Genomic DNA, 24,322 nt, shown 5'->3' with positions numbered 1-24,322 from the left:
AACTTGCGGCCATTTTCTGAATATCTCCCACACTTTCCTACCCCTGTGCCTTTATGTAGGCCATTCCTGTTGCTTCCCTTCCCTCTCTTTCTGGACCTTATCACTATTGTCTTCTCCTGTGAAGAATCTGCTGATTATAAAACAAACAAACAAAAACAACAACAACAACAAAAAAACCAAATCCTCCTCCTTCTTTTCTTTCCAAATTTTCTGGATTTCTTAGCTTCCCAGCTTTGCTTTTAGCATTTACCACAGGTTGGACTTTCCCTCTAGAGCTGAGCACCTGCCTGCTTTCCCAGTAGATTGAACTCGTTGTTGTTATGTCTTTGGGATACAGAGGGTGACTCATTGTCCTTCGTGCTGCTCACTACATGCATCTCCTGACCAGGGACAAGCAGATTCTCACCAAGGTGCTGAACCACAGGGCACGCCGGATAACACTTTTCTCAGGCTCCTCAGTCTACGACAACGTGGGGCCCTGGAATAAGGCCCTGGAGTCTTATCTCCCTTTCAGCGGTGCAGATCATGTCACTACATTCGTCTTCTCTTTATTTGGTTTGTTATTATTACCATTATTATTCTTTAGTAAAATAGATGTATGTGTCCCTTTTCCTGCTTTTCTCATTTGGTAGTTTACTTTGTGGTGATTAAATTTTGTTGTATGTTCTAGGGTTTCTTCTATCGAAATATCTTTCTTTGATGGAGTCTATAGCTTTCTTGTCATTGATAAATGATATTTCTTACAGCATCTTATTTCAGTAAACGCTTCGCATGAGGGAGGGGAAGGCAGATAGACGCTGTGAGTCTGCATTCTACGCAGATCTCAGCTCTGCTCTTTGACTTAGGTTTTATCTAAGTTCAATATATTTGTTTTTCTATTTATTTTTTCTCATCCTTTTTATGGCTAAATCCCTTTTCAGTCTTAGATTCAAAATCCAAAATTAGGTTTGGGAAAAAGTAAACAGATGATTGAATGTTGTCCCATTTCCTGAATACTACCAATGCTGCATGTGGTGTGTACACACTCGGCTTCATGATCTGTTTAAAGATTTTCCTTTTGAAGTGAGCACTTCTCAGATACTCCTAACTTGAATAGGAGTTAGACTCACATTTTTCTTGGACTGTAAATTCTGTGGACGTAGAAACCATCTGTTGCCCACTAGTCACGTTGCCAGCACAGTGTCTGCTACACAATAGACAGTCAAACAATGTTCCATAAATCAATGAATGCAAATATCTGTCTTGGGAACTGGCAAAATTTCAATAGACCATGGATACCTCTGATTTCTCTTTCCTGCTATAACAGCTGTTCAATTTTGTGGTTTTCTACTTGAAATAATCTGTCTTTTACTACCAGAACATCTAGAATGAAAGTCTTGGTCAAAACCAGTGCCTTTCACAATCCCTGTTCTGCATGATATCCCTCCATAGGATAGCAATGCTGGTGGCTACTCATTGTCTTATGGCTCCTCCAATCCTACTTTGGGAATTTAAACTCCACTCAGGTCTATGCGGATTTGAATAACAAGATAGAAAGCTACCACACTCCAAAGCTATCAACTCCAAAAATCAACATCTGCCAGTGTTTCAAGTTTCAATTCTAGCACTTAAACTCCAAGCTCAAGGTGAGATCTCTGGGGATTGCCAAGGAAACTTTTAGGCCCTTTCCCCTCAATTTTATCTGTAAATCTTTCCCCAGAATCTTGGGCATCAGTCTCATCCCATATGTCAATGTTTCTCCCAAGAAAAGTTGGTTTGAACTTCACTAGACTATAATTCCTGGTATATATCGTTAACTGCATCGAAGCTACTTCTATGTTTTCTCCCACTGGCCCAACATATGTTTTGCAACAACTAGGTATCAAAACACTCAAATCCAGAACATCGCCATTTTGTCACTTGGGTTTAGAGAGGCTTATCCAAGATAAATTGATTCATGTATTATAGTCACCTCCCAGGATAGGCTCACCACCCCTCATGGAGTGCACAAAATTCCTTATGGCAGTGGTCCCCTACAGGCTGTGCTGTGTCTCTCACTCTTGCTCTCTTGTCTTGAAATTGAAATATAGGCTGGAAGGCAATTCCCATTTTTTAAAAAAGATTTTATTTATTCGTGAGAGACACAAAGAGAGAAAGAGAGGCAGAGACACAGGCAGCAGGAGAAGCAGCTCCTTGCGAGGAGCCTGATGTGGGACCCGATCCCAGGATCCCAGGATCACACCCTGAGCTGCAGGCAGAGGCTAAACCACTGAGCCACCGGGCATCCTGGCAATTCTCATGTTAATGTGTGCACCAGACTGCATGCAGAACACTTTGTGTCTCACCTCAGACAGGACAACAAATAGGATCTTAAAGGAAATGCTTAATGCAATGTGTTCGGAATCTCTTTCCTCCCTCAGTCTACATTTATGTACAATTACAATATAAAATTATAAGCCAGGGATCCCTGGGTGGCACAGCGGTTTGGCGCCTGCCTTTGGCCCAGGGTGCGATCCTGAAGACCCGGGATCGAATCCCACGTCGGGCTCCCGGTGCATGGAGCCTGCTTCTCCCTCTGCCTGTGTCTCTGCCTCTCTCTCTCTCTCTCTCTGTGTGTGACTATCATAAATAATAAATAAAAACTAAAATAAAATAAAATTGTAAGCCAAAAGGATATAAAAGCAAACTGAAGGAGTCTCTTGTGATTCAATCTACACTTAGCATTGCTCAGAGCTGTGGACACTCAGTCATTGGCTCCTGCACAGTGTAAGAGGCTGACACTCAGGATGAGGATACAAAGCAGCTGCACTTCAACATCAGCCATGTTATATATATATAGCAGAGAACATCTCCTTCTCCCCTCAACTCTAGCAGCCTGCTTGCCACAGAGAAGGAAATAGCTACTGTGCATGATAGGAGCTTGGGGTTTGGCAGTGATCCAGCAGAGAAGTAGGGACAGAGGTCTGCAAAGTAAGAAATAAAATTAAAGTTAATCTGCAACAGGCTCTGTATCTAAAGAAACATGCTGAAGAAAATTAGGAATAAAATTGGCAGCTTTGGGTTATTTTTGCAACCCAAGGGTGCACCCCCATGGGAAAGACTGTTGCCCACAGAGATGTGGGTGAGGTGTCCTCCAAAGTCCTAACTGCTCAAAGATCACCTTGGATCTACTCAAAATTCCTATCATTACAGTCATGGCATCTAGAAAGTCTATTGAAATTTTGAGGAGACCAACATCAAATCACTGAAAGACATACAGTTACATCCCCAAAACAATTGGTATGAATTTTGTATCATTTTCTCTCCTAGGTTATTTAGTTTTACTATTTTTTTTCCCCTCTGGTCTTTCCTTCTTCTTCTTCTTCTTCTTTTTTTTTTTTTTTTTAGATCTTATTTGCTTAATTGAAAGAGAAAATGAGAAAGAGAGCACAGGCAGGGGAAGAACCAGCTGAGCAGGGAGCCTGACGTGGGGCTTGATCCTAGAATCCTGGGATCATGACCTGAGCCTAAGGTGGACACCTAACCCACTGAGCCACCCAGGTGTCCCTTCTCTGGTCCTTTCATCTGCATCCCTTAGTTCAGGTCCTTAAGCTTTTGTTTCATGGAGGTTATTGCAATAACCCTGCAAACTCCTGTTTGGAGCCGCAGTGCCCTGCAACTTATTGTTTAACTACAGCCAGTATAAACCCAGGTCTGGCACTGTTAATTCTTTACCTAACTCTTGAGACGCTTCCCATTGCCTGCAAGATAAAATCCAGGCAGAAGCATAAAAGCCCTTTATAATCTGGTCTATGCTTATCTCTTCCCGCTCAGCAGTCACTCGGAAGCTCTTGCAGTAGTTCCAAAACACAGCAGTGCCCTGGGCCCCTGTGTCTTCTCCCATGTGATTATCCTTTAGTCTGGAGGAGAACTTCTTCCTTCTAAGACCAATCCCGATTCAACCTTTGAGACTGAGCCTCGCCCTTTCCTCAGGAAGCCTTCTCGTAGTCTGGGAGGGAGTTATATGCACTGCGGGTTCCCACAGCAGCTGGTTTTCTTCTTCATCACAACTGATCAATCCCATCACCTCCCGACCGACGTAGAGTCATCCGTATCCCCTACCAACCAGCGAACAGCGTGCAGGCAAGGACTGTCTCCTCAGGATCTGGTGGGATGGGCTGGGTACAGGACAGGCAAGGCATTGAGTGAGCATTTCATGAACGATCCACATGACCCCACCGGGCCATATTCATCCCGGGGCATTGTCACACATATTAGGTCTTTTAACCTTTCCAACACAAATCCTCCCTCTCCTCTTACATAGGAATGGCCGATTCTTGGTGCATCACGTTCACCAGAACAGGTGAACATCATTGTATCAGACAATTCAAGGAGAGAGAGGATGCGGAGGTGTGAAGCGGGTGATGGAAGGGGAGACATTCAGAGATGCAAAGAAAGGGAGATCGCAAGACTTTACAACTCTGAAGTTATAGCAAATTAGTTCTTTCCTTTTTTTGGAACCCTGAAGGGAAACAGGAATCTGGGATGGTACTAGCGTATAGCGTTACCTCAATAACACGTTCGCTCTTCTATGTGGTTTCATACGTTAACTCATCAATCCTTAAGAACGTGACAGGAGATAAGTACTACTATTATCCTCATTCAACAGATGAGGACCCTGAGGTGCGGAAATATAATTTGTCCAAGGCTAATTAGTGGCACGGTGATGACTGCACACGGAGGCAGTCTGAAACAAGACGCTATGCTCATAACCACTCTAGTGCGATCTTTCTACATGGTACAGTTAAAATGCGGAGGTGAAAATAGTTTTAAAAGCTACAGCAGCTGGGATCCCTGGGTGGCTCAGCGGTTTGGTGCCTGCCTTTGGCCCGGGGCATGATCCTGGGTCCCGGGATCGAGTCCCGCGTCGGGATCCCAGCATGGGGCCTGCTTCTCCCTCCTCCTGTGTCTGCTCTCTCTCTCTCTCTCTCTCTCTCTATGTCTATGTCTATCATCAATAAATAAATCTTAAAAAAAAAAAAAGCTCCAGCAGCTGCACAGATTCTGATAGCAGACTGGTGGTCAGGAAGGCTTCACCGAGGAGGTGAGGGTTGGTCAAGGGGGCAGGAAGCATACGGGTACTCTGGGGAGATGGAATGGTGTCTGTAAAGATGAGGAGGATGGGGAGAAGAGTCTACTCGTTCTAGGGCAGTGCTTCTGGCTTGATGGCAACCAAAAGGGAGAAGAGAGAAACAAGAGGATGAGGTTAGGCAGCAGTCGGGGTCGCCTGAGTCTTCACTCAGCAGTGTCGGCCAAGGTTGCCCAGCAGGGATGTGAGGGTCATTTGCTTTGATAACTGAGTAGCCCTCAAATGAGCAAATCTGGCCACAAGCCTCAACTGGGCACCTCCAGAGACAGCAAAGGACAGCGATGCCTAGGACACGCTACATACACATGTATCAGGGTATCTCCCCACTGTCCTTTTTTTGTATCAATGAGGAAATGGAGGTTCAAATAGATTTACTTGATATAACCAAGACTGTCTATCTTCTTAGCAACGGGGTTAGGACTCGGAGCTCGGAGATATGGTATTTCCTTTGAAGACCAGATGATCTTTCACGGAGGGAATATCAAATACAGACACACACTGATATCCAAAATAGCTCAGCATTTCAATAAATGCAAAACAAACAAACAAACAGAGGTTGTGCAATGGAAAATCTAAGTGTTGAGAGGCTGGCTGAGGGAAGATGGAGACCAGGAAGTCTGGAAGTTCCCTCTTGACATTTCCACCCTGAAGACTCCCACAACCCCAGAGTGAGAGGTCAGAATTCTGACATAGAAATGACAAAAAGGAAAAGTGACCAAATAATAGATAGGCCACGATCTTTACCTATTCTTTTTTTTATTTTCTCAAGACTACTTGATAGTTGACAGCTCACCCTCCATGTGTACCGGGCCTTCTCGGTGAGGCTGTTGCTGGGCGTGAATAGCAAGGCCGACCACCCAAGGTTAACTAGGTGCTTAGTGTCCTAAAGGTTTGAGCAAGCTGGTCCCTATCCCTAAATAGGACGCGTCTTCCAGGACTCAAGGGGTCGCTTATGATCAATCATTGCCCTTGAATAGCAGTTACTCCTCATTTCACGCAACTATAAAATCGTTCATGAAAAATCCAAGCCAATGGCTGACTGAGTCAGTATCACTTTGAAACCAGGCTGGGGGAGGCAAAGCTGAAATTTGGATTCCAGATGCTGCAAAGAGGCTTTAGTATGCCCCGTTCAGTCCCTGCAGTGAGATTTCACAAAAACAAGTTTGCTTCACAGAAACAGCTCGCAGCATACTTGAGGAAGAAAACGCAGGGACCAGGGAAGGAGCCGGGTCGCACGGAATGTCGGGTACAGGACGGTGACATCAGTTGGCACCGCATTCTCCTCACGGCCTGTTTTGCTTGTATTCATCGTCCTATAAGAGAATGAGAGTCTCAGAGCTCTGGCTGCATTCACAGGGCCCTCCTGCAGCGCCCAAGCCCTTGCACTAGACCAAGGAAGGGGCCAAGGAGACTCTTTCCGCAGATCCCTATGGTCTGTGACCAAGTGCCCCTAAAGTAGAGCACGACTAGGAAGCGAGAGCCATGCCGTCTGCGCTCTCAGGTTATTTGGCAGAAGGCTGCGCTTGCCTTTTCAGGAAAAGACTCCCCTTTGTAGTGAGATGACAACATTCCTAAAAGTTTTGGTGTTAGAATGTCTTCTATTTGAAAAGATGAAGATAATAGACTGCAGGGCTTTGTTTTGTTTTTTTTTTTTTTTTGAATTCTTTAATTAAACTACAAGTTTGTCATGGTCGGGGGTTGAATTTCATCCCCTAAAGGATGTTGAGATTTTAATTCCCGGGGCCTGTGAACGTGTCCTTACTTAGAAACAGGGTCTTTGCAGATGATCAAGTTAAGATGAAGGCATCAGGGTGGGCCCTAATCCAGTATGACTGTGTCCTTATGAAAAGGGGAAATTGGGACACAGAGACAGAGGCATACAAAGGAAAGGTGAAGTAAAGACCTGGGAGGATGCCAGCTACAAGCCAGGGAATGTCAAAGAAGGCCAGAAAACCACCGGAAGAGAGGGGAGGGGCATGGAACAGATTTCCCTGCACAGCCCTCAGAAGGAACCAAACGTGGGCACGTCGTGGTCTCTGTTTCTAGCCTCCAAAACCTCAAGACAATAGATTTCTGTTACCTAAGCCTCCTAGTTTGTGGTGATTTGTTATGGCGGCCCTACAGGAATCAATGTAGCCATCCTAGGTCAACTATCTGCTTTTATTTTTATTTTGTTTTGCTTTTTGAAATTTTACTAGTTCTTGAACTCTCCAAGTCTGGATTACCTTAAAATCCCATCCAATATTGAGATTTTATGATATCTCACACCGTGGAACCTTTCTCCTAAGGTTTCTGATCAGTCATTCTGATTAGTCAAGCCTGCCTACGGGATTGGAGACTTCCAGATTCTCCTCAAGATAGCAGAGTACAAATAGGAGCAACACTTAGCTGTTTCCGGGCCAAACCTGAGGAACAAATCTCAACGCATGGCTTGAAACATTAAACGTGGATGCTTGATGGATTTCTTTCCCTGTGGTTTGAATAGGGGTAAAACTCGGGGTGCTCTTGGTATAAAATATAAGGATTAAATACTCATCTGTCCATGGATCTGATGAAGGTTCATGTTTCTCAGAAGGTTGGAGGTAGGAACCCCAAATCCGTGGCATCTTGTATTTGGTTCCTCAAACAGTCCTCTTCTCTCATGGGTTTTGCAAACTCTTTCTCCCTTCCTTTCTCCTCCTAGGCAAGCTACACAGAGAAGATCAGGGACAATGGGGTGTGTTTTAGCAAATCATGCTTAAGTGCATGGATAACTGCCACATGTCCATTGCTCAGATGGGTTTGAAAAACATCTAACTGGGAATTCATCCACTCATTTATTCACCCACACATTTATTCAATGGATAGTTAAAAAAGAAAAAAAGAGGAGACCAATCCCTGCTGTGTATCAGATCGCCACAATATTGCACTCCACATCGGAACCTAATGATGTACTATATGTTGGCTAATTGAATTTAAGTTTAAAAAAAAAAAAACGAAAAGAAATATCCTTTTCTTCCAGGGATTGGAAACTTCCTTTATAATGTCTGCCCATAAACATTATAGAACTAATATCAAAGAAAAAAAAAAGATTGTCACAAAATGACTCCATAACTATAATAGCTACTATGTGTCAAAAAAAAATCTCCACCTTCATTTTTTAAAAGATTTTATTTATTTATTTGAGAGAGAGAGAGAGAGCGCGCGTGAGCGGGGTGGAGGGGCAGGGAGGGGGAGCAGCAGGCTCCTCACTGAGCGGGGAGCCCAGCACGGGCTCTATCCCAGGACCCCAAGATCATGACCTGAGCCAAGGGCAAATGCTTAACTGGCTGAGCCACTCAGGTGCCCCTACCTTCATTTTATAGATGAGCTCAAATAATTGAACTTGTGTCCTTGGCCCCATGCAGCAGCCTGACCTCGGTTCTGTAGGACGCCCACGTCTCCACTGTATCAGGCCACCTGCCCTGGCAACCCACCAGGCTGGGGTGAGCATCATTGCACCTTGGATGGTTAGCCTTGCTATTCACGCCCAGCGACAGGCTGGCCTAGTACTATCAACCGTACACCTAGAGGGCGAACTGTCAACTACCAAATAGTTTTGAGAAAATAACAAAAGGATAGGTAAAGATGATGGCTTGTATATTATTTGGTACATTTCCTCTATTTGTCATCTCTTTGTCAGAATTCTGACCTCTCAGGACGCCTGGCTGGCTCAGCAGTGGAGCGTCTGCCTTTGGCTCACGGCGTGACCCCGGGGTCCCAGGATCGACTCCCGCATCAGGATCCCCACAGGGAGCCTGCTTCTCCCTCTGCCTGTGTCTCTGCCTCTCTCTATGTCTCTCATGAATAAATAAATAAAATCTTTGAAAAAAAAAAGAGAATCCTGACCTCTCACTATGCGGTTGTGGGAGCCTCAGAGTTGAAATGTCAAGAGAGAACTTTTGTGGGGGAGAAAAAGAAGGGAATGCTAAGAAAGTCATGCTGTAGGTAAAAAGATTAGACTTGGTGTCAGACCTACAGTTTGGCCCTTGCCTGGGCCACTTTACAGTTGCATCACCTGGGGCCCAATATTTACGTTCCTCGAGTCTCATTCTCATCATTAATAACGTAGAATTAATAACATCTCTTCCGTAAGACTGTCAGGGGGATCAGCCTATCTCTGGTGGGGACAAGGGTGGCTCCCAAGGAAGGGGTTTCAAGAAGCAAAGAGGACCTTGAAGGTTCTTTTGCCTAAAGGTGAGCCTTGATCCAAACACCACAGGAATTTGAAAATTCGTGGAGTTTTTAAAATTAACGTTCTTCTATGAGTTAAACGAATTACATAACCCATTTTTTGAAAGACATGATGACTGTGCCTTTGACAAGAGCAGAAAATAATTAAACATGCTCCTTATCAGACAAACAGAAGGCTACGGAAATGCGCTGAGGTGTTCAAGGTCGCCTAGGACGCGGGGAATTCACGTAGTTCTCTGGCCGACTTGCAGGTTCAAAATGCCACTTGGTACTTAACAGAGTCAAACTGATGATTATCAGAAAACTACATAAGAAATCCAATTTATCAGGCCCTTCTAAAGGTTACTTTCCATTCCGACTAGAAGCAAAATGTGCTTCTTGGCCTTTGTGATTCCATTTTGGAGTAAGACCAACGATACACGTAAATTCTACTACTACGTGGGCATCTTTACCTTGAGAGGATAATCACTGGGTCAAAGAAAATGTTGGGCGGAATTTGGAGAATATAATTAAAATATCAGGGAAAGCACCAACAAAGGAACTTTGCCGGTGGCTCGTGTTCCCAGCAGGGAACACACTGGGTCGGGAACATTCGGAGAATCTCATCTTGGCAGGAGTTTTCAAAGGAATCTTTCCTGACTTGTGAGAACAGCTTGTATAATAAACTTCTATCCATTCATGGACAAGTCCTGACTATTCAGGGAAGAGCCCTGGGTCACGTAGAAGGCATCTGCCCCCCCACCCCCCCTCGACAGGGACACAGGAACTCAGGGGCTGGGCCTCCGTGACAAGGGTGGGTCCTGTGTGCTCCGGACACCCCCGGGGGAGGCTCCTGTTGGGGAAGGGAGTCTCGGTGCGTCAGGAAGTCACAAGGTCTCCAGAAAAGATGCGGCCTAGCAGAGCGCCCGAGGCCTCCTGTGGCTCCGGGGCCTGCTGGGGAGCCCCGACACCTGCTGCTGTGTGGCCCACCTCAGGTCGGCCTGTGCACAGGCCAGCGGGCTGGGGCTCGGAGCTTGGTGAGCCACAGGAGGGGGTGAGCCTGCAGGTGCCTTGGCCTCCAGGCTTCCTCCTCCCCCCGGAGCTCCCCGTTTTGCTGCCTGACCTCTGGGGAGGTGACACCATGTCGTGAGCGGTTCCACAACGCTTATTCAGAGGACCATATAGAGGGGCGTCTGGCCTACAGGGAGTCTAGGCCACAGACCCATTCTGGATTTGCCTTTCCAGGTTGGGTGGCATCCCCTGGGCGCGCGGTGCCCCCACGTGCAAGGGCGACCTCGGGCATCTCTTTCTGAGCCTTGGAGCATAGGGCTCTCTCTGACTCGGTTCTCCAAATTATAGGAACTTGTGCCAAGCCCCATTGGGCCCTTAGGGGATCAGGGCCGGTGACCTCACCCTGGCATAACCGAGCATCATCCCTTCCTTTGGCTGCCCAGGGCCAGGGGATCGGGCAGCCTGTGCGGCGCCTACTCCGCGACCCCGCACCCGCGACCCTGCGACCCTGTGCATCCTTCTGGGTTCCCGTATCTGAACGCTGGAGCATTTTGGGTTTTTAGTTTTTTTGTTTGTTTTTGTTTTTTGTTTTTTTGCTGGTTTGTTTCTTTCTCAAGATCTGCTGCTGTAGGTTAGGGAGGAGAGCCCTCTCCCAAGGGCAGCAGGCAGCGGGGGGCAGGAGGGTCAAGCCCACGGAGACGGTTCTGGCTGCTTTATCCGCCTCTAACTGTAAGTCGGGGTGACATCTGCCTTCGTGGGCGACTGTGTTCGTTCATAGCAAACAGGGATCACGGGAAATGCAGTCTCAGATCAAACAAATCATTTTTGGATGATCGTGTCTCCGGTCTTGGTTACGCAATCACTGAGCGATGGACGGAGGCCCGGCTGCTGGTGGCTCCAGGCCTCGGATCCAAAGACAACAAGGAGTGTGTGTGTGGGGGGGCCCAAAGGGGACCATCTGGCTGTGCACCCCCTCTGGGGTGGGGAGGCCCCTGATGGGGACCGGCTGGCCATGCACCCTCTGAGGTGGGGGGGCCCAGGGAGGGGACCAGCTGGCCGTGTGCCCCCTCCGGGTGGGAAGGCGCAGGTGACGGGACCGGCTGGTCGTGCGCTCCCTCTGGGGTGGGGAGGCCCCTGACGGGGAGACCGGCTGGCCGCAGGCCCTCCGCACCTCTGCAATGCACCCCGGCGTCCTAAGCAGCAAGGCCATCACCGCCGAGCCTCCTTGTCGGGGACACCAGCACAGGTGGACGACCCCCAGGCTGATAACTCACAGAACCAGGGGAGGCCCGCAAAGGCCCAAGACTGACGTGACTCCTCTGAAAAGGGGGGATTTTTGCAGCCAACTGTCAGGCTTTCCAGATGCCCAGCCTTCACGTCTGACAGCATCACAAGGGTCAGAGGCCTGCCGAGGCCTCTGCCCTGCACACCCCTGAACACAACCGAGAGCCTCCTTTGCTTGGACAGAGGGACTGACTTCAAAGGTGGTTCGTTGACTTCTTACCCCACCTCGTAGCTTGTGTGTTGTACGACTTTGTCTCACGCTTTCTTCGTGTGATGCGGATGAGGCCAAGTTAATTGCCTAATGGAAGTGAGTTTGGAATCCCCAAGAAGCAGCTTTCTGATTATGTTAAACTTGCTTTATGACTGAATGAACACACGTGTGTGCACACACTTGTGCACACACATCAGTCCACGAGCACACAGTTGAGATAAGGCCTGTCTGGTTCTGGGTAACTCTTGGCACTTCCTGCCTCTTACGTTCAATCTACCACTTACTGGTTTCCCGATTTAAAGAATACAACTTACCCTCTACAAGCTTCAGGGTTCTTATTGGTAAACCAATGATAAGAACATACCATAGAATATTTATTTTTAAGTTTCTGAGGACCCTTCATGCTGTTTTCCACAGTGGTTGCACCAGCTTGCGTTCCCAGCAACAGCACACGAGGGCTCCCCTTTCTCCACATCCCTGCCAACAATTGTTGCTTCTTGTGTTTTTGATTTTACCCATTCTGACAGGTGTGAGGTGATAGGTCACTGTGGTTTTGATTTACATTTCCCGGATGATTGGTGATGTTGGGCATCTTGACATGTGTCTGTTGGCCAACAGTGTGTCTTCTTTGGAAAAAAAGTGGTCCTCTGCCCATTTTTCAATAGATTGCTTCTTGTTTTGGTGTTGAGTTGTTTATAGATTTGGGGTATTAACCCCTTACCAGATATGTCATTTGCAAGTATCTTCTCCCATTCAGTAGGTTGCCTTTTTGTTTTGTTGGTGACTTCCCTTGCTGTACAGAAGCTTTTTATTTTGGTGTAGTGCCAATAGTTTATTTTTGCTTTTGTTTCCCTTGCCTCAGGAGATATATCTAGAAAAAATGTTGCTATGCCTGTCAGAGAAATTATGGCCTATGTTCTCTTCTAGGATTTTAATGGTTTCAAGTCTCATGTTTAGGTCTTTAGTCCATTTTGAGTTTATTTTTGTGGATGTGTTAAAAGTGGTCCAGTTTCATTCTTTTTACATACAGCTGTTGTTTTCCCAACACTACTTGTTGAAAAGACTGTCTTTCCCTCATTGTATATTCTTGTCTCCTTTGTCAAAGATTAACTGACCATATATATGTGAGTTATATCTGGGGTCTGTATCCTGTCCCATTGATCTACGTGTCTATTTTTGTGCCAATACCATACTGTTTTGATTAATAGTTTGTAGTATATCTCGAAATCTGGGACTTTTTCCGGATTGCTTTGGCTATTTGGGGTCTTCTGTAGTTCCACATAAACTTTTGTATTGTCTGTTCTAGTTTGTGAAAAATGCTGTTGGTTTTTTGATAGGGATTACACTGAATCCCTAGATCGCTTTGGGTGATATGGACATTTTGATGATACTAATTCTTCTAATCCATCAGCAGGGAATATCTTCTCTTTTGTTTGTGTCACCTTCAATTTCTTTCATTAGTGTTTTATAGCTTGCAGAGTACAGGTCTTTCACCTCTCTGGTTAAGTTTATCCCCGTGTAGTTTATTCTTTTCAGTGCATTTGTACATGGTGTTGTTTTATAGATTTCTCATTCTGTGACTCATTCTGTTGTTCCTGTACAGAAATGTTACTGATTTCTGCGTATCAATTTTGTATCCTGCCACTTTACTGAATTCATTTATTACTTCTAGTAGTTTTTGGTGGAGTTGTTAAGATTTTTCTATGCTTAGTATCATGTCATCTACAAATAGCGACAGCTTAATTTCTTCTTTACCAATATTTCTTTGCCTCTTCTTTCTTTTTCTTGTCTGATTGCTGTGGCTAAGACTTCTAGTACTATGTTGAATAAAAGTTAAATATCAGTTATTATTACCATTGTTGTGATTGTCTGTTGAATGTGGAGTTCAAGGTCTATCTTTCCTTCAACTTTGTGTCCCCCAAAGTCCTTGTCTAGAGGTCTATACATAATAGTTCATCAAGGGATAGTTGTTGAACTGAGCTGCACTACAATGGTAGAACATAGAAGCACCAAATGAAGCTTCTGAAAGAGGTGAAGGATTCACACGTGCTTAATGTGCAACTTACGGCAGTCACACAGTAAAGGTCAAGCGCAACATTTAGGGATGAAGGACAGGAGAAGAGGTACTAAGTATGGTACTAAGTAAAACGGAAGGTTAAGTCCTAACTGTAAAGAAAGCAAACTAACCCAAGAGAAGGAACCTAAAAAGGAGTCTTCAGAGATACATGAGGCTTTCAAGAGGGAGTTAGTGATCTGACAGTTTTCCTTTCTTGGTTCAAGGTTTTATTAAGATATCACATCAGGAATCATCTGACATCACTGTGAGAAGAAAACTAGAGGGGCATAAATTTGATAAAAATAATTACATACTAACCTAGAATAGGAACCTGATCTGAACAACTAATTTGATATATTATTCAGCTTGTATCATGATTCTTATTTTATTTTTTAGTAATTGATTTTTTTCTGAATACAAGCTATGTTAATCTTTATATGTAAATTTAAAAATTAAAATAATCGCCTTTGTGTCTTTAAACTAAATTTGTCCAACAGAGAAATAAAATAAAACGATTATATTTATCATTAACAGAACATAAATAAAATATAAACCAACAAGATGGAGAAGCATGACTGTAAGTAGAAATTCCCTTGATGCACTGGATTTAGATTTCCTTTTTAATTTGCAGGTTGCAAAGTGTTGATTTGGCACAGGTTTAGATACAGTAGGTCAGCAGCATACAAATCTAAGTGAAGGTGGTATCAAAAAGGGGAAAAAACTCCTTCAAACTCCTGATAAATTCAGGAACTCTCAAGCATTTTATTTTCCTAACAAACCTCCCACGCCCTTGCAGTGTCGTAGAGCTCACTCTATCTCAGATGGCTGCAAATTATATGCACGGTGTTTACAGTATAAAGATGCCAGGCGGGGAGGAGCGGGATCTCTAAGGAAGAAGGACATTTTTCTCATTTGCACAGATGTATGAGAAAAAAAACAGCACTGCTATATCCCATGTCTTTCCATCAGAATGAAAAAATACACAAATCAAGGCCTACTTTCTTACTATAGAAGAGTGCATGGCCCTTTCTCAGCATCTTCGAGGATTTTTAAAAGCCTGGGAAGCTGACTGGAAAATGAAGGTCAACATACATTTTGCCAGGCCTGAGCTTCCCCGCCCACCTCTGTGGTTCTTTCTAGGCATTTATTATTGATTCTTCACATGGTGGCTTTTTAGAAGCTTTGAATCTGCCTGAGAGCATAAAAGGCTATCTCCCCGGTGCCCTTCATGCCTCTTAGGCACCTCCTGCAGCACAACCATGCTGCTGCTTTTCCTGCTCAGCCAGGGGGCTGGTTGGAGCTGTTTTCTACTCCACTTGGAGAAAGGCCAGAGTGCTGCCTGCCAGCATACATGGTACAGTTCTGCTGATTTTCAAAGAGTCAACACCCACAGCTTTGCATGCTTCGATTACCACCAAAATGAAAGAGACAGTGTTGTTGCCTCATTGCTTTCCAGCCAGGATTAAACCCATATGAAGCTGCCTTTTCCCACCCTTATTTTGAGTTACTCAGTGGAAGAAAGAAAATATTTCTCTGCTCTTGTTTACGCGCTGGTCTATAGTTTGTATTTGAACATGAGCTTCGGCATATTATGAAACCAGCACAACCACCCAGTTAGAAAATGATAGCTGACATAAATCAAGCAGCTCCCATGTAAAACAGATTTGTAAAATCTGTTTTATATTCTCTAATGCACCAGAGAGGTTAACAAAAATTTAGAAATTTAAAAACAGAGAGAAATTATTCAGGGACTTCATTGGAAAATAAGTATCAAGAGCAATAAACAAAATCTATTATATTAAGAATCTAGAATTGAACTGAAAAGAAGCCAACTTCAATTATTTCCTTGCACATTTAAGAAATAACAGGAGGTAAGGATTCAGAAACCTGACTCTCCTCTCCCCTTGACTCCCCCACCATACATACATACATGCAACAATAATAATAAAGTAAAAATAAAAGGATGCTCCTCGACAGGTACTAGGGACAACACATACACATTTGTATTAAAAAAGAAGTATAATAATTATGATTACCAACATGCAACATGCAGAATGATCACCAAAAGAGATTGGAGATGGGAGCCAACCGTAACATAAAGCTTCAGCATTTAAAAGTCTATACCAAGTCAGGTGTGAAAAATACCAGGAAGGAATCTATTTACTAAATTCTCCATTTGGTCCCTTTCAGATTGCAGTGCTCTGTAGAATGGAAATGAAAAAAACATCTGAAGTACACGTATATACATCAGAGTGTGGATCAATGCCCTTTCCCCAGTTCAGATGGTCTCAAGCTGTCACCATTAGCATTTCGAGGGGCTCTGCATGCCGAGCTGCAAGCCTTCTCTCCATGCCCACAGGGGAAACTGTAAGCTTCTTGTCTAAGACTTCCAGATCCTTCATGATCTGTCCCAAACCATCTTCCCGTTCCACCTTCAGGACCCTCATTCTCACATCCTCTATGCTCCAGATTTCCCCAGAGTCTACTTACTATTTCTCTTCTTCCTTAGTCATAACCAGTGTTTAAAAACTTGGAATCTGGGGGCACCTGGGTGGCTCAGCAGTTGAGCATCTGCCTTCAGCTCAGGGCGTGACCCCGGGGTCCCGGGATCGAGTCCCACATTGGGCTCCCTGAAGGGTGCCTGCTTCTTCCTCTGCCTGTGTCTCTGCCTCTCTCTGTGTGTCTCTCATGAATAAATAAGTAAAACCCTAAAAGAAAAAAAAACACTTATGAGTCTGGAATTAGACAAGACTGGATCCAAAGGCCAGCCCTGCTGTACACCCAGAGTGTCACGGTTGACAAGACATTTCGTTCACTAATGAGCCCACAGATTCAGCAATGGTTCCTGAGCTTCTAGTGCCAGGCTTAGACCGCACACTGGGGATAGAGTAAAGAACAGTGTAAGGCTCTAGGCCTTTATTCTCGTTGAGGAAGACCGAAAATATCTGGTAATGTCAGGACGACCAATGGAGCAGGGTTAGGAAGCGGAGTGATGTGGGAGTGGAGGAGAGTGGGTTATGTTTTCCGCACGCTGGTCAGGAGGGCGTTTCTGAGTAGATGACGTTGGATCAGAGACCTGAGTGAATGAGGGAGCGAGGTGTGCCGACGTCTGGGGGACTGTTCCAGGCGGGGAGGCCAGCAAGGAGCCCTCGTGGTGCGCTCGAGGAGCAGCCAAGAGGGGGGGAGGTGGCTGTAGGGTGATGGATTCGGAGCCAGTGTTAGGAGATGATGTCGCAGGACTTGAGGATCTTGTAGGACCTTGAAAAGGATGTAGGATCTTGAAGGTGGGCTAAGGACCTTAGGTTTTAAAGCAAGTAAGATGGGAAGCTGTCGGAAAGCTTGCTCAGAGCACTAACGTTACCTGATGGTGGTTTTAAAAGGTCACAAAGAGACCAGGTCATGGCAGCAGCAGAGAGAGCAGCTTCCGCCAGAATATGAGGGAGGTGAGAGTAGCTTTGGTCGGAGCAGTGGTGGAGAAGACAAGACGTGATGGGATAATTTTAGGGTCCTTTACAGGAATTGCTCCCCACTGCCATTATATCCGTCATCGGTGAGGATTACATGAGGTTCAGTAGGGTAAAGTGCTTGGGGACAGTCCTTGGCACATAGGAAACGGATAACAAAAGACAAGTGTTACTCAGGCTACCAGGCTCAGCGAAAACGTCACCTCTTGAAATGGTCCCTCACCACTGGCTTCCACCCATGCTCATGGGCAGCCCAATCCCTCCCTCCACTTGCTTTGCTTTACATTGTATACATCACTGACACGGCGTTTCTCACGGTGTCCTCACCACGGTGTGTGTCCTCACGCCTTTCTTATGCTTTTGTTCTCTCAGCTCCACTGTGAGCCTGATGAAGAGGGTGACCCTGCCTTATCTTGGGCCCTCAGAGCCTAACGTGGTGCCCGACACATCAGCTATTCTAAATATGTGCTGGTTCAATGAGTAAATGAACTTAAATTCTACTTGCTCCGTGAAGTTTTTTGACTTACCCTCATCTGTACCTCCACTAATTATTTTTACCAGTGACATCACTTAACCTATATTATTTTATATGCAAAATCATGGATTTTTTTTGTGTCCATATCTTGTTTCCAACTAGATCATAAAGGCTTATGGAATAGGGATTGTATCTTTTACTCTTTGTATGACCCAGTGTATTGTGTATTATGGATCAGTTATCACTGTATAGTTAAGAGAACAGCTCAAGGAGTAAATGCACAAGTAGACTTAAGGCTCGCTTGATGAAGGCTCATTATACATTTCTGAGCGACTAAGGAAGTGATGATGTTAGAATATGATTACTGTTGTGTTAAGGAAACCAGAGAGAACCCAACAAGAAGCATGAGCCAGAGAAATTTTAGAATGTTCACAGGATGATGAGGGACAATAGGAATCTCAATATCATTTCAGGACTCATGACTGTTCATCAAAAAGCTTATCCTTGTTTACTAAAGGGAAGAACAGGAGTCTGAATCTAGAATCAGACAGATTTGGACTTTAGTGTTTTCCAGAAACTGACATTGGAATAGTTAGACAAAATGATGAAAGATACACAGCATTCAATGGGATGTCATTGTGTTGTTTAGGAGAGTTATGGCCCAAATATGGGAAGAATATAACAAACACAAGGAGCTCCCTCAAGTTCCTATCTACAGGAACTTAGAAACTTGACAGTGTTCTTGTAGGTAGGAAGATATTTAAATATCTCGGGTGGCAAAGGATGCAAAATTCCATCAAGCCTGGGGGGGGGGGCTCAGATCTCCGTTAGTAGACAGAAGATTTAGGTTTGCATAACTTGAACTTGAAGCACACAGGTGGTGAGAGCACCCCAGTTAGAGAATGTAATAGTTCTGTTTTGTTTTGTTTTAATAAAGATTTTATTTCTTATTCCCAAGAGACACAGAGAGAGGCAGAAACCCGGGCAGAGGGAGAAGCAGGCTCCTCGCAGGGAAGCCCGATCCGGAACTTGATCCCAGGACTGGGATCGTGCCCTGAGCCAAAGGCAGACACTCAACCACTGAGCCACTCAGGTGTCCCTAGTTTTGTTTTTTTTTTTTAAATCAATTTCTAACAAATCACCACAAACTTAGTAAGTTAAGGCAAAACAAATTTATTATCTCACAGTTCCTATGGGGGTGAGTTAGCTGCACCTTCTGCTTAGGGTTTCATCAGATTGAAACCAAGGTGTCGGGATCCCTGGGTGGCGCAGCGGTTTAGCGCCTGCCTTTGGCCCAGGGCGCGATCCTGGAGACCCGGGATCGAATCCCACGTCGGGCTCCCGGTGCATGGAGCCTGCTTCTCCCTCTGCCTGTGTCTCTGCCTCTCTCTCTCTCTCTCTGTGTGTGTGACTATCATAAAAAAAAAAAAAAAAAGAAACCAGGGTGTCATCCAGGGCTATGATCTCAGTTGAGGCTTGAAGGTCCCTTTCTAAGGCCAGCAGGAAAGTACTGTCACTGCTGCTTGTTCATCTTCAGGCTCGCCTGATTAAATCAGGCCCACTGAGGAAATTTTTCCCCCTTTTTGATTAACTCAAATTCATTGCATCTGGAAATTCATTACATCTGGGAAACTCGTTTTGCCATGTAACATAACAATTGCAGGAGTGATAATTCACATTCACAAGTTCTACCCAAACTCAAAGGGAGATGGCTATGCATGTGTACACCAGGGGGCAGAAATCTTTGGGGTCATCTTAGAGTGTTATCCACCACAGAGAGAATTGACTTAGGTAAATAGTGCTCAATGTGTCCCAATAACATTACAGATGAGGGTCCAGTCATGTCTAGTTGGTAACTCTGGTTTTTAGGAGACCCCAGAAAACTGAGAAGGCCACCGCTTAAATTACTTTAGGAAAGTAACATCAAAATTATTGGGGAGATATCATTGTGTCCTTATCTCTTAATGAGAGCAAAACTTAGTGTTTTGTATAAGAAAACTAAAATAATAAAAATTAACACTCTTAAATATATCTGCATTTAGGAATCTGTGCTTATTTTGAAGTTTAATTATTTGTACTGTTCAAGAAAATTAGGCCTATTAGAATAACAGGCCAACCTTATAAATTCCAAGTTAAAATGAGTAATTGATTCATTGCTGTAGACTTGCAATTTCAGATTGAAATTTCACTTGGAACGTTTAAGAGAACCTACAGTTCACCATATCTATAAATTTAATTTATTAGATTTATAAGAATCACTTAAGTTATTGGGAAGATTGTTAAGTCACACAATGTACTTCAAAAGGAAATAAAAATATATCACCTTGATAAATGTGGCTGAATATTAAAAGAATTTAATTAAGTTGTAAAGTAATCCTTCAAAGTAATTATAAGACTTGCTAGATTTATGAGTATCTTAATTAAATTTATAAACTAACTTACAAGCTTAAGAAAAACAAGGATTTCAAATGAATTAGTATTAATTTTGCACCAAAATAATCTTGAATAGCTCTTTTCTAGTAATAAAAAATGACTTCAGTAACATAAAAACACTCATACATAACAGGTTTCAACTCTACTATGATTTTTGTCACTGACTTAACTTCTCTTAGCCTCAGTTTCTCATCTGCCTAATGGGGGCTGGAGGCCACTATATCAACTTACAGGTTGCTCTAAAGACCAAGTGAGATATTTTACATAAAGTGCTTGGTACATGTTAGCCTCTCAATAATGAGAGCTTAAAAAGAAAACAAAATATGATTTTTCTCATAAACACAAGAGCAGAAGTTTTGCTTATAGTCTATCCACACCAGGGACACTTTAAAGTTCAATCCTGCATATACCCTCTTAGATAACAACTTATTTGTTACCTTTCCAGGCACCACGGATGTTGGAGAATTAGTTTTAATGCCCAAGGCAGTACCATAACTTGTGTGAAACCCAGAGGAGGTTGATCACACCCTTTAAATCTTCACCAGAAGGTGGCTGTAGGAAAGTAGTAGCAAGTCAGTGTCTCATTTCAGTCTTTAAAATCGGAGGCACAGGGGACAAAAAAGTATCAGGCTCCAAGGACTTTGTGCAACCAGTGTTCCTGTGCCAGTATCTGGGGCCAAATTACTGGAATGGGATATAAACTCTAGGGGAAGGGGGAAGTTAGTATTCCCTCTAGGCTAATAGTCGCCTGGTGAAATGTCGCTGTATTTGTGTCGAAGGAGCAGAGGAATGCAGTGCTGTCTGGGTAGAGCGCAAACAGAAAATTCAGAGAGGAGCTGACTTAGAACATATCGTGGTTAATATAAACCAATTCACTTTTCCCACATTCCCATATTTAGGGACCAAAAATGCAATTTCAAGGGGAAACTGTAAAATTAATTATTATGAGAACTTAAAAAAAATCTCCAACTATGTCTAATTTCTCAAAAAAAAAAAGGCAATGATTTTTTGTGCATAGGGGATGAAAAATTTTCCCTCTACTCTTCTAGACTCTTTTGGCTAGTCTACTTATTAAGTTGTCATAAGAAAAATTAACAGAAGAAAAACAAATTTAATTGCATGCATATGGGAGCCCCATAACAATAGGAGATCCCCAGCCAGTCAGGCAAGTAAGGCTTACATGCCATCCTGAGCTAAGGAGAAGGAGATAGGAGTCTGAGACCTCAAAGAGGAGGAAGATAATTCATAGGAAAAGGAGAAGAGCAAATGTTTGGCAAACAAATGTTTGCCATGCAAAGCAGAGGTAACGGGACCCAGAAAGTTGGTCTTCAGGCCCTCTCTGCACTTCCTTCTCCCGGGTTTACCACACTTGCCCCCTATTCCTTATAGCTATGCCTGGTGATTGCTCTCTTCCTGGATGAGGCCCTCTATCTAAATTCTCTTGGGTAGCTCAGAGGATGGTAAAAAGCTCTTGCTGAAACTTTTGGACTGACTTCAGCTCAAAGAATCCACATGCCAAAGTGGCACATTTTGGGGAGGCTGATTCTGAACCCCTTTAGATGATGACTCCAGGAGGAAAGCAAACACAAAAAAGAAAGGTATGTGTGTATAGAGAGAGACAGACAGACAGAGAGATAGACAGGAGGAGTGGAGGAACAGAGAGGGAGACTCTCAGAGAAAGAAACTGAGAGAAGATCCAGACACAGAGAAAACAAATATGAAAAAAATGATATTAAAATAGAGCCGCCTCACACTGAGAACTGATGAGACAGAAAGACTGAAAAAAAAATATTAAAGAAAAATATATGTACATTTTCAAGGCCCCAGAAACACCCAGAGGACCAGGGAAGGAAAAAGAGAAAAAGGAAGATAACGCAGGGCAACCTTCAATTTAGTCAATATTTACTGAGTGCCCACGGGGAACATGCCAACCTCCAGGAACTTAAGTGGAACCCAATTCAATTCTCTCCTATTCTGGAGGGTCGGGAGGTTCAAGTCTGTGAGTGGCCTTGGGGCGGAGGAGGTATAAGTACATGCAAATCCATACTGTGCTTTGCTTCCAGCTGGTTGGCCCAGCAATTCCATGTCTTCTGGGCTGACTTTCTCTTCCCCCCAACTCCATGGAGGAAAAAAAAAATACTTCAGAAACAAAGATGAAGGCATTATATGTTCTTGAGTCCTTTTTTTTTAATATATATATATATACTTGTGGTATTGGATCTAAACAAGTGTTACTTAATAGTGACACCATATTTCTTAGTTACACATAAAAATCTGAAATCTAGATATTTAAAAAGAGAAATGTTAAAAATTCTTTTAAAAGACTGAATCAAAGACCACTTTCATTAGACTTCCCTCCCCACCATGTCCTGACATACGTGATAATGTGTAGTATTTTTAAAACAAATCTTTATTTCAAAAATTTCGGCCTAGAAAATATTTCCTAGGAATATCAGAATACACAGGCACATAGCTGATAAAAATGTCTCCAAAGACCCACAGAAAGGGAAATGTCTGCCGTATGACTCACGGAATCCATAACATAAATAAACCAGAGGTTTAGGAGAAATACTACTATTCTCCATGGGTTCTATAAAACAGACTTTCTAGGGAAAGACAGCATCAAAACTCATTACACCTCATCAGCCAATGCACACTTATTCAGACTAACCCATCTGATAAACCTAAAAAAAAAAAAAAAAGGCATATGATAGAACAATTTATGGGACTATTAGCTTACCTTTATTCTTCCTGTATTCCCCTACCTCACAGCTAGGCCTTTGTTATTTCCTAGCCTCTGGGATTTTTGCAGGGTGGAAAACAGAAGATACTTAAAGTGAAGGACTCTTCCTAGTGTGAAGTGAGAGCTTGTTGAAAAACTACACTACTTTTACCCTGAGGATGAGAGTAGAGAGGGATTTTGAGAAACTCAGGAAAAAGGCCAAAGTCAGGGACCACACATTCTTCAGTAATGAAAACAGCCTTCTAGGAAGGTGGCACATGGTGGTGGAGTGTCTCTCTGATGTGCCATGAGAGTGGTACCCTGGGCACTAGAGTTCCAAACTCCAAGGATGCCCTTGGACGCCTCAACTGTGAGATGGAGCAGGAGCGTGGTCGGGTCAGAAGGATCAGATTATAGTCCGGGACAGCGAGACTGTCACTGGTCCTCAGTCAGTAGACCAGTGACTGCCTCTCCGACGGTGTGTACTACCTACAACTAACTCTAGGACCACAGCACAGCTCCCTGGTACGCTCAGGTCCAATAGGGACTCAGGCCGAATTTCCTATGGCCCAGGGGAAACAAACTTAGAGAACAATTTTGGTTAATTTTATAAAAATAAATAAATGAAGGGTGCCTGGGGGCCTCAGTCCATTGAATGTCAGACTGATGCTTGGTTTCGGCTCTTGGTCGAGGACCAGGGTGCTGGGATCTGACCCAGGGCAGGCTCTGTATTGAGTGCAGAGCCTACTTGAAAATTCATTCATTCCCCCTTGCTCCTCCCCTCCCGCCTCCCACCCCACTCCTCTGCTTTCTCATTCTCTCTCCTAAATAAATAAATAAATAAATAAATAAATAAATAAATAAATAAATAAAATATTAGAAAAAATAATATTAAATAAATAAATGAGATATTTTATATGCATCTAATGTCATACCTGCCACCCAAACCTTGGCATCACAAAGAACTAAGGCTGAGCAACCCTTGGGCACTTTGCTCAACTTCTCCAGGCTCAGTTTTCTTTATCTGGAAAGTGGAGATAAAAAATGGAACTTAATTCATAAATTGCTATAAGTAGGGAAGATTGGGTGCACATAGGTTCAGCGCCTGGAACATAGGAAGTATTCAATAATGGTTGCTATTTTTATTCAGTTGGAAAAATGAGTCTCCTAGACGTGAGACACAAAACTTTCAGCCATTGCACAAACACAACCATTGCGAAGAAGGAAACACCATCAGTTACGCACACTGTTTACAAGATGAAAATAAGTTATTAATAGTTCTCCAAGAGAAATACCACCATCCCTTGCAGGAAAAACAATCTGAACACAAGGACCAAGAAAAACACCAACCATCCCCCACAACTTTAC

The 24,322-nt window shown here is 43.8% G+C and overlaps 1 protein-coding gene across 3 annotated transcripts in view; it reads left to right on the top strand.

The window, feature by feature from the left end:
- PTGER3 (prostaglandin E receptor 3) overlaps positions 1 to 24,322 on the top strand; it is a 179,854-nt gene that overhangs the window by 133,571 nt on the left and 21,961 nt on the right. Inside the window, exon 3 of one of the 3 annotated variants that reach the window (XM_055339656.1) lies at positions 8,769 to 8,937. The exons of 1 other annotated variant lie outside the window; for it this stretch is intronic. In XM_055339656.1, coding sequence (XP_055195631.1) covers positions 8,769 to 8,936 — 168 coding nt within the window. In that variant the 3' untranslated portion in view covers position 8,937. Of the gene's footprint in view, positions 1 to 8,768; positions 8,938 to 24,322 lie in introns of those variants that run through there. One more of the 3 variants, XM_055339658.1, reaches the window with a different exon arrangement.

Source organism: Nyctereutes procyonoides, unplaced genomic scaffold (genome assembly GCF_905146905.1).
Source record: "Nyctereutes procyonoides isolate TBG_1078 unplaced genomic scaffold, NYPRO_anot_genome, whole genome shotgun sequence".
In the NCBI taxonomy this organism is placed as follows: Eukaryota; Metazoa; Chordata; class Mammalia; order Carnivora; family Canidae; genus Nyctereutes; species Nyctereutes procyonoides.
This window is presented reverse-complemented; position numbering and strand designations above follow the sequence as displayed.